Raw genomic sequence first — 17,693 nt, forward strand, 5'->3', positions numbered from 1 at the left:
TCTTGGCGTTTATTATGATTGTTGTGTATGACATGATTTATGATTAGGAGAGTTTTGATTTAGAAGACCTCAGTAAAAATGATTGTTAGTTAATACATCTGATCAGCATAAAATATTGTGTTGGTTTTGTAGAAAGGAGAAATGCGAAACCCAGTCATCATTTACATAGCAAATAGTAGTGAAAATAGAAACATTTTTTTTATTCAAATCGCTATTGCTACGTCGTGTATACAAGTAATTTGCTATAGATACAAGTTGGTCTAATTGCTACAAGACAGCTATTTTTAAAGAGTAAAAATTGGACCATCGATTTGTTTTTATATTTTTTTAATAAAATTTTTTCTATGTTTAATGTTCCTTGTGCAAGTTATCTTTGTTAGTTATTGATTCCTCCATATCTACCCAAAAACTACCCCTTTTTTGATTATGGTATTAGACTTTATAAACATCCTGCATTCTTTGGAGTGATTGTATGACATAAATACATAAGTGCAATGACAATTTCAATCATCAAATTATATGTAGTAAATTCATTTTTGTTGCACGAATTATAATAAGGAAGAGAATTTTATGAAACATGTTTCAGTTCACTTAATAATCTTTAGATAGAACAAACCAAAGTGAGAATCAGAGTCTAAACCTGCCTTAAACTTGAACAATCAAAATGACTTGCATTGTATACTCCTAAAACAAAGTCACTTTTGAAGGATAGTTTATTTAGTTGACGGTTTTGATTATTTTGGCTATAACATTTCCTTTTAGAAATTTTTTGCTTATAATAAAAATAGATCTAATAATATGATTCAACAAGTTTGTACTAAAAAGAATGGGCGACTGAAAATCAGCTCTAGCTTAAAAAAGTCATCCGACCTTATTTAGTTAAAACCAATCTGAATTCTGATTTTTTTTCTTGCGTTCACAACCCAGACTAGCTGTAGGATACGATAGAAGGACGAATTTTTTATTTGAATATTTGAATAACAAAATTGTAGCATAACAGATCCAAAAAATGAACCCAAAATGTGACGCCAAGTCAGAAGAGTTCATTGGCCCAATAGAAACAAAACACAAAATTATCAAAACTAATGTCATCAAACACAAGTAGTCAGTACAAATAATTTTCTGGTCAGAAATTTTCGAATATTTTACGAAATTTGTCGCGGTTCGGAGTAAACTCAGTAAAAGATATTGAGAGAATATCTATCAAACTACTCATTCAGAAAAATACAAAAAGTTTAAAATGGTCATTTTGAGGCAGTTTAACGCATTACTTGCCGAAAAAAGTTACAAGCTTGACAGGACAACGTTTGTGGAAGATTTCTGTAAACTTGGCAAGATGCGAGGCAACAATGTGCCAGCACACAAGACAGGATGTATTGTGAAAGTGTTGTAAATACTGTGTGGAATGTGGAACTGCTAAGAACTGTACGATAAAGAGTTTGCTGGAGTTATTAACTCTTTTTGTGACTTTTCCTTCTCCTTCTTCTTCTTCTTCTATGTTAGCAGTTATTCATCCACTCCTGAACATTGTAGACTCTCTCCTAATGCTTTCCACGTCATCCTGTTTTGTGTAGTAGACCTTCCAACCTATTTTCTGGTTTCTCCTGGTCTCCAAATCGTGATCTTTATGGTCCATCTCTCTCTTGACCTCCTAAGTAACCCAACCCTCTGCTATTTCATCTTTGCTGTACATCCTATGAGGTCTGTAACGCGTGTGCGTATTTCAATGTCCTCGTTACGAATCCATTGCTCTCTGTGTTGTTCTTACGCTTCTCTCTCAACTATCTCACCAGAATCATCATCAACCAGCAGCTACAACATAATATCTGGAGCAACAGTTATTATAGTAACTGTATTTTTCATTGCACAACCTTTAATAATCAATTAGGTGTAGTACCTAAGTGAATGTGGTTTGTTTGATACCTAGTGCTAATAATTAATTATAATATTGTTTCCTGTTCCTATATGCTTTATTAGATGCTGCTTGCTTTAAAATTACATATTTATTCCAGAAAAGACTGAGAATCGCAATTAAATGATGATTGATAATTGGACTAGAGCAAATTATCTCTGTCATTCGCCTGTGATTGAGTTACAGTAATAATGAAATACCGTTTTTCATTGTGGAAACATCAAATTTAACAGATGAATGAAATTCTCAATAAAAAATTCCTTTACCTTGTAAATTGGGATTTCGACCAAACGAAAACAAATAACTACCAGTATCTTTATCAAGGATTTTCAATGTAAATTCCGTTCTCTCCTGCTGATTCCTCCAAAAGGATTTAGATTGAAGAAAGGGGTGCATTTGTAATAGCCCTAATGTTCCAATTCTTTTCGAAAAGTTAATTTTTAAGACCGGAAAGAAAAACGGAGTAATACCGGGGCGTATTACAATAAATTAGCCCCTAAACAGATGATTTAATTAGTCGCTAGAACAGATGCAGGAGACAATCGAATTAAAAAATGGAACATTCGGCTCTTTGTTTCGACCGTTTTGTCTAGATGCTTAATTAACTGCGGCAATTTATTTAACATTCCGTATATGCGTCGTGGAAAGAGTTATGTTTCCTCTTGTATATTTTTCCTAAATTATTTGGGATTGGAATAGGTTTATGGCGGTTTTGTAGTGACGTATTTATTATACCAAGAAAACAATTTTGTGAGCTTAATAAAAACAATTACATTAACATTAGAAAGTGGATTGTATTATGTTCGTGGAAAATGTTCTGGTTAACCTATCATTACCTATCACATATCTAGATAAGTTTGTAAAATTAGATGTTTTATGTAACCTATATACGCGAAACGGAACCGGATGTGATGCCGTACCGCCATTTAAGACACGCATCCAAAACCTATACAAAATGGGGTTCGTCCCAAAATTGGGACGCAACACGCTATAGTTTTTGATCCGCTGTTTGTTTAAAAGGAAATTTGTTTTATCTGATTCAGATTTGGTCGAAGATTAAATTTTAATTAAAATAATATTGCGCTAACAATACAATTTTGGAGAACAGGCACGGATTTAAAAAATGAAAGATATATCAAATTCAGTCGTAAAACACACCATTTGCCGCCATTTTCTTAAAAATAACATCCATATTTTAAGGTGGAAGTTTATATCCGCCCTCTAAAAGTACAAACATTTGATAAATCGTTTTCAATATGCATGTAACCGTTGTATATTTTATAAATAACCTGTCGAATTTTATTGAGCTAATTTTTCACTTTTATTGTGATATTTGAGTTAAATCACACGTTTTGAGGAAACGTATATATTACGATCAGTTTTTGTAAGGGTCTCGTTCCAAGCCAATAACTGAATAATAAACCCCCCCAAATACTATTATTTACTTGTTCGTGTTCAGTGCATATAGAAATAGCCAGGCAATAAATCAGAGTAAATTTGATTCAAGCAATAGACTTGATGAAAATCCAAGCAAATATTTAATAATTTCCCCGCAATAATGGCACATAACTCTTTCACTTTAATTCGATTTTAAGACGTCCTACGATAAAGGGTATTTTAATTTACGACCTAAAACTTCCAACACAATTGCTAGAGTGCTTTTCGGATACAAACGATCCATTGTTGTTACAGCGTCAATAGCTCGGCAATTATGTCAATTCAAGTTTGAAATATAAATAAGACAGACTACAGGAATTTTATAATAATCAATTCTAATTAGACAAAAATGGAACAAAAGACTATTTTAATATGGTCCAGTATTTTAGTGTATTGTATTTTAGAGACTTCCTTATGGAAAATTAACAGAAAATATGTGTAAAATTTTCAGCTGACCTATTACCTTAGAGTCAAAATTTTATAACACTTTTTTATTACACTTTGCTTTAGTATTGACGTTTCATTTTCATATTTTTCTACTTTTACATTATGAAGAGTCTAAATATTAACTATTTATGTGCCAAGGGCTTTATAAAAAAGAGGTTTTATGATGGACATAATGTGCACATCACAATGCTTTACGTTACATCAAAATATTAATTATTAGCAATGAAAAGGCAGGGTATACAAGTTTGTCATGTTTTAAGTGAAAGTGACTTATTTGATGTTTCTGTCAGTCAGAAATGATTGATTATTTAAACGGAAGAAATTTTGCACAATATAATAGAAAACAAGGCGTAATCTACAGAAGATATGTTCATTGCAGTTCGTAAAGTTGATACACAATTACAAATAAATTAACGGGGGCGTTATACGCGGGCATTATCATATAATGTATTTTGTTTCTAGTATGTATTATGGACTAAATACATAGGTAAAACATTATATATGGGATTATATAAACCCGTTCTTAGGTATTTACGTAATCGGATGCGACCAGGACCGAAAAAAATGAATTCATTATGCCCATATAATTCCTGCTATCTGTTGGCCTTGGCCTTGAGAACTAATTTTAGAAGCAGATGTTTTTGTTTACCGTCCTTTTGTGAAAGTCATATACGAGGCACGAGGTCGATTATAGAGTATTCTCACATGTTAAGCTTGTATAGGGTGTTGTAGGTTTAGGTTATGTTACTATGGAATGTTTGGTGATTGTTCATACCCCAGTACAAAAAATTTAAGTAAATTACGGTAATATTGTTTGAATTGCGAGTATCAAAATTGAGTTAAAAAGAAAATGTCTCTTTAAGTTTAATCGTTTTTATTATCATTTTTTTACTGAGCACTCACCCTTCAGTTCTTGAATTGAATGATGAAATAGGTTAATATAATTTTTCATTCTAAACACGGAAATGTTCCAAAAATATAATAATTAAAAATATTAAATGATTTTTGGAACAAAAGATTGAAATTTTGGAGAATTGATAATATTCCCAGTTTAATAGAGTACCTTGCTTTGTCTTCGAGCAATAAAGCCATCTTCAAGACTTACCATGGCAAACTTAACAATTACAATTAAAATTCCAAATATCGTATTTTTTAAGACAAGGAAATAAATGATGAACTGAAGTAAGAACTCAAATTTTCAGGAAAAAATAGGGATAATGCATGGTACTTGTTTTCATGAACGTTTCAACCTGTTGAAACACAAATATACTGCTTTAAGAAGCTTAATTAAATTTTGTTGCTTATAATTGAAGTTAAATATCTAAGAAAATTTGTGAAGTAAATATCGATAGATTGTTTGATAAAAAACAATATATCGTAAATATCAACTTTTCTGGTTTATTGTCTGTCGAATTTTTTGTACACCTGGCAAGTCTGCGTTTTTTTTTAAGTTTGAAAGTATGCGTCAAATTTGAAATAAGCGTTCTTTTCAACTGTTAGTTTGATCACTAATAAATAGACACAACATAATTGTGAGAGGAAGATTGTAGGAAAACATTGTAGGAACAACAGTCATTTTTCAATTTTTCTATTTTCGCATTTTTTCCTTGAAAACATAAAACTAATAATAATCCTTTATACAGGGTGGGAAGTTTTCTATAGATGCTTTGTTATTTGGATTTTGAAAACGGTTATAGATTCCACGACAAAAAATTACTTTTGGTTCAACCGCACAATAATCATCGTTTAAACCTTCTTTAATTTAAAAACAAAAAATTCATCAATTTTAACTTCTAACCTTCTTCTAACTTATGAAATTTCTATCCTAATGTCAGTTATTTTTTAATTTAAATTGGAGTTTATGTGTTCGGTTTCGTGTAGATTTTAGGGTACTTACCTATTTATCTATGGTTATACCTACTTATTACTTTTCATACAATGCAAAAAACTACCTACTACACATATTTTGAAACCTATCCTAAATATAGTATAGTGTTTTACGGTCAATGCATTGAAATAAACAGAATTTTGATTAGACTTAAAGCCTAAAGAATCTTGCAATGGAATGTTTAAGTAAAATAAACTGCTTACTATCACACCCTATATTCTATATGGTTTCACAACTATGTACAGGGTGCTGCATTTTCGATGGTTTTACGGGGTACAGAGAAAACGGTAATAGATAGAAAAAAAGTAGCATACGTGTTCCGATCTCATTTTCTGAGCTGAGATGATTGGCGAAGAGTGGGCTGCGCAAACTTCTTTCGTTTCAAAGATACGGGGGGTTTTTGAAAATTGGTCATTTTGGAACATCCTCTGTATTTCATTTGCTATTAAAGTTATCAAAAATGGAAAAACGGTTTCCGGTAGAAGTTTTGACGTAGAATCCAATGGCGTAGTCAGTTTTTTTCTATTACGTTTAGTTTCTGACATATGACACTAAGTTATATTTTTTTTAATGGAACACCCTATATATTTTTAGGTCATTTAATTCTGTTGATTTTTACTATTTCAACGGTGTATTAAAACATATAAGTTTGTAAACGTTAATCTTCGTAATTAGAAAAAAAGCGTTTCCTTAATAAAAAAGTGCTAAATAATATGTATAAAAATACCCACAGTCGAAACCAAATTTGGCTATATTCATATTAACATGTTACATGTCGTTTATAAACAGTTTTTTTAACTTCTACCTTAAAAATAGTAGAAAATAGAAATGGCCACTTTTCTTATTAAAGTGACGGTACAACTGTTTGTAACTTAGATTTTTAATAAGATTTATTAAAAATATTTAATTTCCTGATGTGTTAGCTTATATGATTTCCGATTTTGTTTGGTATTTTAGATATTGGTTATTTTTTAGCTTAGCAAAGGTCCTTTTTTTAAAATAACAGGATTAACCTCTACAAACTTATATGTTGTAATACACCGTTGAAAAGGTAAAAATAAACAGAATTAAATGAACTAAAAATATATAGGGTGTTCCATTTAAAAAAATATAACTTAGTGTCATATGTCAGAAACTAAACGTAATAGAAAAAAACTGGCTACGCCATTGGATTCTACGTCAAAACTTCTACCGGAAACCGTTTTTCCTTTTTTGATAACTTTAATAGCAAATGAAATACAGAGGATGTTCCAAAATGACCAATTTTCAAAAACCCCCCGTATCTTTGAAACAAAAGAAGTTTGCGCAGCCCACTCTTCGCCAGTCATCTCAGCTCAGAAAATGAGATCGGAACACGTATGCTACTTTTTTTCTATCTATTACCGTTTTCTCTATACCCCGTAAAACCATCGAAAATGCAGCACCCTGTACAGGGTGATAGTTGTTTAAATTTTACTGAATCGCTAACTCCGTTAATTTTGATTGGACAGCACAGTTTGGATTAATAAAATTGCAGTATGTTTCTTGAATCGCCAGAACTTGATGTCAAAATTGACAGATATCAATTACTTGTCACATTTTTGATATTCATTTTAATAAATAATCATGAAATGAACTGACCTGACACCGGAAATATAGTTTCTGTTCATGTCTGATTTTTAGTACTTCCAGCACCTGTTTTGGAGGCAGAACAACTGACTTAAAGAACTTGAAATTAAAAAAATGGAATTTAGAAATATTCGATTACCTAGAAAACGGTTTTCCAAAGTTTTGTGAACCGAACATACCCAATTTGCGGTGATACAGCTTTTTTAGTAAGCCTTGAATGTTTTATGTTAGAATTTTGAAATTTTGTATAAGCTTGGAATTGAGCATACATTTTCTCCACCATACATACCATCCTCAATCCAATGGTCAAGCTGAACGTTTTGTAGAAACTTTTAAGCGAAGTTTGATTAAATTCAAGGAGGAAGGAGAAATGAGCGAAAGAATCCAAGAATTTCTATTCACCTACCGTACAACAGCTTGTTCATCAGGACTTGATGGCAAGGCGACTGCTGAAATATTCTTTGGACGGATTGCCACAAACCATCCTTAGCCTTCTTCTACCAACTACAACCAGTTGTGTTAGAGACGAAGCAATGGAATTGCAATTTAACCGCCACAATGGTGCCAAAGTCCGAACGTTAGCCAAAGAGCGGGAATTAGAAGAGGTGGCTGAAGACAATAATCTAAATGCTCTTTTTGACGCATTTAGGATCCCGTCCTCGTTTCGTCCGCAAGTTCCGGTTCCTGCTCAAACACCTATCCAAAATCCATCTCAAAACATTCCGGACACATTGGTTACAGTCGGAAATCAAGATCAAAATGAACAGCCTATAGAGAGCTTTGCAGATCTTGAACCCAGACTCAGGCACTCTCAGCGGGACCGACGCCCTCCAAAGCGTTATGGCTACTAAAAGGGGGAGATGTTGTGAACCGAACATACCCAATGTGAGGTGATACAGCTTGAATGTTTTATGTTAGTTTAGTTGTTATGTCAGTAATCTTTAAGTGTTGTCAAATATAAAGTTCCTTTTTCGTAAGTAAGCGTATCTTTGGATTAAACCACTAGGACACAACAGTCATATACACTATTTAGGATTTGTTCACAAGAAAAACGATTATGTCAAACAGTACCATAAAAGATACTATTTGATTTCACAGCATGCTTATTAAAACAAAATGCATATTTTTGTCACAGTAATTTAGTAAAGATATGGGGTTTCAAGACGAGTTTACAAATCCTATAATTTTTAATACCGTTTCCACGTACTTAATAAGTAATTTTCATAAAAGTTTCTATCATGTATGTATACTTCATACACAATTTAATTTTTTTAGTAGTTGATTGTAAGTGGCGCGGATCACCCTGTTGGAAAGCCATGAAATGAATCTTAGAATCGTAAAAATGTTACTCGAAAGACCATAAACTATAAACTAACCTATGGAGTGAGATGAACTTGATGCAGAAATGAGAAAAGCTGGTGCAGCGTCGTCGTCGGCATCGCGACGCTTTCGCCCTGCCGCCGTCGCCGTCGGTCAGGGCCTCCGAGAGTGAAAAGCGGCGCACGTCTCGGCGCCGCGAAACCGAAAGTGGCCCCCTCCTTTCGCTTTTCCCGGTGGCCACGCGGCTTACTACACGCACCGGCTTCGCATTAAAACCAGTACTCAGTAGGCTTCCACGAGGCCTGGTGCTGGTCAGGTATATTACGTGTCTCTGCTTGTCGGTCTTTTTTTTGGCTAAGCACCACGATCGCTACGGAAACGGAAAAGCCCTTGTGTATCGCGCCCACCCTCATGGCCCCGCGCCGAGCCAACGGGATGGACAGCGTCGTCGTCTTAGGTGTTGACGGTCCTGGTTACACCAGGTGTTGTGTACCTTCCGGAGACTGTCTCAGGGTACAGCAAAAACTCACCTGCACTCATCCTGGCGAAGATCCCATGCTTATTGCCCTCGACGATCTTCGCGACACTGTCAGGGTTAGTAATTTCTTATTTTCTCATTGCCAAGTTCAAGGTTAAATTACCATTGAAACCTACGCCTGTTTAAAAAATAGTCGCAATAATTAGCAATTTTTTGTTACCAATTGAATTTTGTTATTGTTTACTAAGTCCTTCCTCAACTGGAAGATTTTACTCAGGAATACTGGCAAGCTTTTGACCTTTCTTAGTAGATTTAAAGTCATCCTCAGAACATTAAGATAAATCAGTAGAAAGAAGATTAAATGATTTACAAACATTTAAATATTAACAATAATAATTACTACTAAATTTACAAAAGGCCAGTTAAATTAGCAAGGTACCAACCAAGGTACCTAATACTAGTTCTTTTGGGTATCTATTACCCAGGACCTTTAGGTATTTGGACATGAAGCCAAAAATTGTTTTGAGCCAGGTTTTGAGAATTGCTTGTTTTTCATTTCAAAAAATACATTTATTAAATTACACTACACATTTTTTTTATGAGATCAAAATACAGATGTTGAAAGAGCTGCAAGGTACTAAAGCACTAAATTGTTTTACTTCAGTTTTACAATGTTGCTTAATTTGTTTTAATGTTCTTCACTCTCAAAATATAAATTGGGCAATAAATGCTCCAGAACCAGATTTACCATTGCTTGTTATGCATAGCCTACAAGTGTGTATATGCATCTTATTTATATAAGTGTAACATTTCATAAGTCATGAACACTAAATAGTAATAATTATTTAGTAGCTAAATAATAAATTAAGTAAACTAAGGTCGCCTTATAAAGTAGCTAATACCTGACTATTGGTCTACTAAAGTGTACTCCAAAGACTATTTCCTTCATTGTACCAGCCAATCAAGTTTAGAGAACCTTGCATAGGTCACCTATGCACAATTTACCTGATAAATAGGTTAGGTTAGGTTAGGTATAAAAAAAGAGACACGAAATGGATACAATAATAGTACTTTAATTATGTACCGGTCAAAAAAAAATTAAAATCGTATGCAAACTTACCAGCAAAACAAGTAAAGCTTGGGAAAAACTTAATTTAAAATTCAACACTCAATATTATGAAACATTATTAATATTTAATAAAATGCTAAAATTCTAGAAAGAAAGTATGATGTATTGAAAAAGTGTTATTGAAAAATGTAGCAACAAATTAGAATATTATAAAACTGAAACAGGATAATTTACATTTCAGTCTCACAAATGTTCAATATTCAATATATCTATTCTAAAAATGTTCTTTGGATTACTATTTTCTCGTGCTAATTTTAGACAGCATTGAAATTTTATAAAATTGTTCTCCTTCTATTAGCTACTTTATCTGACAAATTAAAATTCATCAAATAGACTAAGTACCAAGTACAAGTAGAAACTTGTACAACGGTTGATATACACAACTAAGTTTTTTTGTCTATTTAATTTTTTTTAGTTTTTTTTTTTTTTTATTGAATACTCTAATAGAACAAATTCATATAGTGTAAAAAAGTAATTTTGTAGTACAGCTTTAAGGAATTAACTAAACAGATTAATTTGAAATTAAGAAATTAATTATACTCAGCATTCTTAGAAATTCATTCATCATTAATAACATCTGTAAAAATCTTTTTTTACCATTGTTTGAGTGATGCTTGTTTAGCAGTTTATTGAATTTGTGTACAGGAAGTTTCCTATGGTCTTTTCTATTTATTTTCGGGTTTCAAAATTGTTTAATTGTTATTCAAACAAATAGCGCAAATGTTTTAACAGCCATCAGTATTTAGAACTTATAATATAACCTAGTTTCAGACAAAATTGGCCTAGTGACAGGAAACCTTGTAGTCCCCTGAATATACATCTAGATCTACTAGTATTCATTCGATTTTCAGTCGGAAATTATTGAGAATTGCCTTATTTGAATGTAATGTTCACTTTATAGAAAGAATAATTTGATTTGTTTTATTATTCAATGGGTCGGTTTAAACCGAAGTTGAATCCAAGTTTGAAACCGCTTATACTAGTGATCAATTACCTAGTTTAGTTTTTAAGTTTGTTTATATCTAAGGTATAATTTTCTTCACTTCTTTTAAACACTTTCTGGAAAATTTGATTTTCTTCTCTATAGTTAAATTCTCAATAATGTACCGAGAATGAACCGACAATATTCTGTTCATTATTGAAAAAAAAAGGATGTTTAGGTTTCTATGAGAGTTCTGAGTCGTTGAAAATGCCATTTATTAATCTCAGTAACATGTATATTAAATATTTACTTGGATTTTAACTTTCGAGAAGATTCAAGTCAGGAAACTTTGCTGGCCACTCAATTGATACGTCTTTGCCTAGTCTTGGCAACATTGCCATGCTTAACAGAGTGTAGGTACAAGTATTATAGCAAAATCAAAATAAATTGAGATGACATAATTAGTAACAAATAGACGACTTTTTTCTTCTCTCAAAGATGTCTACTTAAAACAATTCACAACAACCACATTGAGGCTGATTTCTCCTAATTCCATTGACTAAATTTTAAATAAATTTGTGTCAAAAGTTTTGCTGTGCACTTATTAGCATTTTTTTCATCATTCTATTAAATTGTCATAAAATTACTTTTTTCTACTCGCATATGCAAAGTATCTATTGCTAACTTTTTGCTTTGCTACTACTATTTCACACTCTAAAAATACATTTCTGACAATTTTCTATCTCTAATCATTATTGATGTTTATGTTTTTTGAGCAAATTCATAAACATTAATAATGATGACAGATTAGATTAGTTTCAGTTTAGACTATGTTATTTTGCACTTGATCTGTTACATTCAAACTTCAACTCATCTTAGAATCGACTTGGAAGTGTCCGGGAAACAGGTATAAGAACCTTGTTTTAAGTTTTAAGATCAACTTGATACACAATTACGTAGCTCTAAAAATAGCGTAAAATTCAAAGTGTGACAACTTCCAATCTCGTTAATATGCTAATTTTATTACAATTCCTATTATTTCCACGTAGCTCCAAGAAAATTCCTTGTAATTCCAAGAAACGCTTTGCATTTTTAAAGAATTCCATCTACTGGTTCACTAAAATTCCACTACTATTTTCCCATCTATAAATACTGACCGCCGTATCATCGATTTTGATTTACTCCTACATAAATCTTATTGATACAGGTGCAGCATTTTAAATCGACAGCCTGTAGATTTTTCTGTATCTAATATAAATTCACAAATTCGTTACTAAACAAGTTTGATTTATTGTTTCTGACCACCAAAAAATTCAGCACAAATTCAGTTAGCAGACAGAGGGCAATCAAAGCTGCGAACCTCAGCATATTTTCCAATAAACTTTCTCATATCTCCACGGTTCGTTATCTGTTTTCACTTTTGCTTCCACAACAGCGTTGTTCAGACTGACCCTGAAGTACGTAAATAAAACGTAAAAATGGTTAGCTAAGGCTGTTGATTATGCATGTGTAGACCGCAAAAGCCGGCCGGCATTTTAATAACTTTTAAGCGATATTACACCGGACTGGTTAGTAGGAAAGGTTTGTTTATTGCAGCTAAAAATACCAATTTACGAGACTCGCTTGTTTTGTATCAAAATGTCAGAGGCGGTATTAGATTAAGTACACACAAGATAATTTTTTTATTATTAAAGCTGTTACAGTCGCATCAAAATTTTTTGCTGGTTTTTGATGGATTTGAAATGCATTAAATTTGAATTTAAAGGCCAGTTAAATTTAATACGTCGGATTTATTGCATAAACCCCCATGAAAGCTCAAGCACATCAATAATACAAGCGATACTTGAAGTTTTATAATGTTTTGGCAAAGAAAGTGAAGTGGTTTAAGTTGTTTGTAGCTGAAGTAACTTAAAAGGTTCAAGTAAATATCGATTCAATAGATTTGTTGTTATTTAAATCTTGTTAAAGTGCGTGTTTTAGTTTTTATAATGCCTTATACCGGTTTTTATAAAATCTTGTTTACTTTAAGTTGATTCGAGTTTTTTATGTCACTATCGTTAGTATACACTAAGTTAATAAATTAAATACCTGCAGTGAAACTATGTAAAAGCAATTTTACACATTCTGAAATTAATTCATAATTATAGGTATGTATTTTTTTAGAGTACATTTTGTGTTTTATAAATTTAAAATAAAAAGTTGCTGTAAGTTTGGACCCTTTAAGAGAATCAGAGCAAAATTAATTTTCTTCAATGTTGGACAGAATAAACTAACATTTTTGCAAAGGACGAAACTTTAAAGTTTTTTTTATTTTGTTTTGGTCTTGAGGCGGATTTTGTTCGATTTGTTGATTCTTCAGTTGATTATCTTATTTCTGTTAAGTCTATTTTCGAAAATTTCGTTGTGGAGTAGAGACAGTGTTGCCAACCCTTGAATAATACATTTTGAGTTTCACTCAAATTTCTCAGATATTTCTTGAAATGTTGGCTTTAATTCTTATACTTTGCAAATTCTATGTGCTCACTAAAAATGCTATTATTATCTCTACTCAACATATGTTGCTCATAAAGCCCAAAAACTTTAATTTGAGCTTTAACAGATTTTATTAGTTTTAAGAAATTATTTGGTAGTTGCGGTTTTTACACGTCAAAACTGCCAAAAAACAACTTATAAAACTATAAAATGTTCTCCGGGATGTTCATAATGTTTTGCAGTTTGTAAGAAGCGTTTTTTGGGGATTTTAGTAAACATCGAGGTAAACTTTAAAATGCTGTAGTTTAAAAGCGCCCCAATTTTTTATAATATTAATAGGTAATTTGTAGCTTGTGGAGCATTTTTATTATTGGCTCCAACATTTCTTTAAAATGGATTTCTCTGGACAATAATAAACTCTCTATATTTTACCTCTTCATCTCTTACTGTAATATACTAATGTTTAGGTTGGTTTTTGATAACTTTTTTTATGCATAACTGAAATCTTTTTTTTAGGTTACCTGCAACAATGAACTTTGCACCGTCGGTAGATATATGCATCGCGAATGTTTCGACCAATGGGAACAAACCGTTTTGTCCTACCTCAAAACATGCGGTCGCGCGCGATCCTGGTCAGAACGGCAACGTCATCAGAATCTATGGACCAAAAAGGGATACGATCTGGCTTACAAGGCTTGTGGATGTCGGTAAGTCATCAGAAAATCCATTTTACATCACTGCTTTCCGTGTGTAAAATTACACTTTCTGCATCCCTCTAGAAATATCCTACTTTTCATTGTGCATCAATTGTTGCTGCGAGTGGGATATGTTAGGTTGTACTACTAAAGTTTAAAAGTTAGTGTGTAATGTATTTTACAGGCAAAAATAAAACTAGAAGTTCCTGTATACTTTTGCTGTTTTAAAGTGCGCTCTCCCTAAAGTGGATTTTCAGGTCATAATTTCGAACCTACAAAGTATCAAGTATGGGTTGTAACCGGTATCACAATTACGATCTAAAAATCAGATCCCAAGAAACCGGACTTGAAAAAGCATTTGGAGCACCTTTTTACATTTTAGTTTTTGTTCTATTTTTACTAGACACATTAATCCAATTAGTTTAAGAACTATTTATGAAAAGGACCAGCTATTCATTGTTAACATCTTGAATGTGTGCAAGTACAGTACAAAAAGTAAAACTAATAACACAGCAAGAAAACCACAAAAAAGCAAAAGGAAGAGACAAGAAATTTTCTATTGTCTAAAAGCTCAATATTGAAACTTACAGTCTTACTTTAAATAAGAAATGTAGACAAGTATATGATTTTATCAACTAAATTAAATGCCTGAATTTTATATGTAAAAGATACAAGTTGATAAAACACAAAAAAATGAAAAGATTGAAGAAAAAATGAAACCTTGCAAAAGAAACAGGAAATAGTATTTATAAATCCACGCTTTGAAGAAGTCATTAAATTATTTGCATAGCAAACTTTTTGTCTTAAATAAAAAGATTAAGAACACGAAGCATAAAAAAGGGCACCATTCACGACACACACAATGTCTGGCAACTTTCAGAATACAGGGTGTCCAACTTAAACTAAGGTGTTTTGTTTGAACCTGAACAACTGCCTTATTTGATTAATAAGGTACGGACTTTTACATATCGATAGATAACCGAGTGGATTGGAAAACCAATGATTTGGGTTTGGAAACAACAAAGTAGTATGTAAAAGCGTTACTTTGAAGTTGACATTTTTTGAAGTAACGTTAATGATTAGTTTGGAATAAAAGAAGAACACTAATTTTTGCTTAGTTCTGTATCCGACATTTAGAACGATTATTCTACAGCAAACTTGTTCTTTTTTAATTCAATCGATTTATACCATCTGAACCATATAATACTAAAACGTTTGGTGCACTTGGCTTGAAAGCTCTCCTTTGTTTTCTTCAGATGCGGACGCGGTCATCTGAAGAAAGATCTAGACTGGATGCCGCCGCCGCCCACAGCCAATATATTCGGTCGTATCGAAGAAATCGACACAGGAATGGCAAAGAAGAAAAAACGTCGCAATCGCAACTCTAGACCATCATTAACTATCGGTCCCGTCGGTCCATTGGTCGATATTCGGAATCGAGCTGGCAGCTTGTCCTGCTCCAGCACCGGAAGTAGCTCTCCTCCAGCTTCCGGTTCCGAACCCAGCGTATCTCCTGTGCATGGATCTCATTCGAAGAAGAAATCAAAGGTTGAGATGGGGAACGTCGTTCCAGAGCGACTAAGGTAAGTTTTTCCTCATTTTAATGTTACTGCTGCAATAGAATTGATTAGTCAATAACTAAATTAGTATTTACATATAATCGTGTGCTAAATTAAGCTATTAGACATAATTACGGAAGTCATGCAAATAAAACAAACATCCAAATTTAAACTAATTAAATAATTGGAACTGAATAACAAATACGTCAAACTGCAACAACACAAACTATCGTTTTTAGCAGTGCATACTTAATGTTTGTAGTTTTTTATTGCCATTATTTCAGTTATCTAGTACAGAACAAGACTACATGAAAGGTCAGTTTCTAGTGTCAATATCTGGGATCCCTTTGAATATCCATTTGAAATAAGATTTCTTAAGAATTTTTTATTATTAAATACGGTTCTTTTTCTTTACCTTAAAAGAAATATTTGCGATTTAGTTTAGCTACAGTTCTTTCACAACCATGCCCATAGATAACATAACATAAGTTATTGATTTCTCAGAATCTGGAGTTTACATCCCTTAACTAAGACAGCAAACCGACTACAAAGCTGGTTGATTAAGATCGTAAATCCAGCACACGCTAACGACACAATAACGTATCGTTAACGACCTGAGTCGTTAACAAATGGATATTTCGATCCTGATTAGCAATTAAGCTCCGGATTTATCTTTAGGTTTCTGGTTTCCTAAGTTTAGCGTCGTAATCAAACTGTTTCCATTTTCCGGTTGGGCTTACTCTATAATTCCAGACGTTCTTGTAAAAGTGAAAGTTTGCAGAGCCCGAGCACTTTTCCTGATGCATAAGTTATGCATCAGGATATTTTGACGAGGTTCTCGTTAGTCAATATTTACGAAAACCAGCTGGATTGAAACCTATATTTAGCGGCAAATATGATAATTTTCAAAACATATATTACGAAACTCGACACAAAATATCCAATTATTGAATAATATTCGGCTGGTTAAAATCAACAAGGGAGATAAGCTCTCGTTAGTGTTTACTTGAATTTTTGCTGTATTTTTGTATTTACGCACATTTTGAGACACTAATCTTTAATACCACCTTAATACACAACATTTCTCTGACAGTTCTTGTTTTTGTGTGTTCTAATTTTTGCATACATTCTTTATGACTACTCACGCGAACTGTAGTATAATGTTACGGAAGTTTGCTAAACATTCTTAGTTGTGAGCAATAAAAAATTGCAAATATTTGCACAAACCTGGAACAAAGCAATATTCCTCACAGTTTTACTGATGTTGTTTGTCTGACGAGTTTATTGAATTACCTGGGCATGAATCTTTCGTGTGTCAATATAAGCGACCTCCATTTTTATTTCCATATAAAGCATAAATTAAGCAGTATTTGTTGTATAATAATATTATTATTTTGTGAAAGTGAATCTCATTAAACCCAATACTTTTTAACACAAAAGTTTAGAAAGGTGTCTGGTTTTCGTATTGTTTGTCCGGATTTCAAAAGTTACGCACGTGTTTGCATATTTTTTAATAATATAGATAAAAATTTTCACAATAGTAAACATTGCTGTTTTGTTGAAGCATTTATTTTTAAATTCAGTAAACATGAAAAGAAGACATATTGCAGGTATAACCCTAATACCCTAAATTTATCCTAGTTATTCAGTGTTTTTCTCATTCTTCTTGTCTCTCACACTACATCCTATTCTTGCACATATTACCCATAAGTAGCCTAGAATAATGTTCACCAGTATATTTGTACTAATCGGGGATATGCATAATGAATGACAATAAATAATCTGAGATTCGCTGACGACACAGCTCTCTTAGCTGGAACAAAGAA

General features: G+C 32.5%; 1 protein-coding gene across 1 annotated transcript in view; it reads left to right on the plus strand.

Annotated features, from left to right (window-relative positions):
- The first annotated feature begins 8,843 nt into the window (after positions 1-8,843).
- heca (hdc homolog, cell cycle regulator) overlaps positions 8,844-17,693 on the plus strand; it is a 114,555-nt gene continuing 105,705 nt past the window's right edge. Inside the window, exons 1-3 of the mRNA XM_081983011.1 lie at positions 8,844-9,206; positions 14,130-14,320; positions 15,565-15,891. Coding sequence (XP_081839137.1) covers positions 9,024-9,206; positions 14,130-14,320; positions 15,565-15,891 — 701 coding nt within the window. The 5' untranslated portion in view covers positions 8,844-9,023. The remainder of the gene's footprint in view (positions 9,207-14,129; positions 14,321-15,564; positions 15,892-17,693) is intronic.

This window comes from Ips typographus, linkage group LG6, assembly GCF_016097725.1.
Source record: "Ips typographus isolate SLU linkage group LG6, UJ_Ityp_2.0, whole genome shotgun sequence".
Lineage (NCBI taxonomy): Eukaryota > Metazoa > Arthropoda > Insecta > Coleoptera > Curculionidae > Ips > Ips typographus.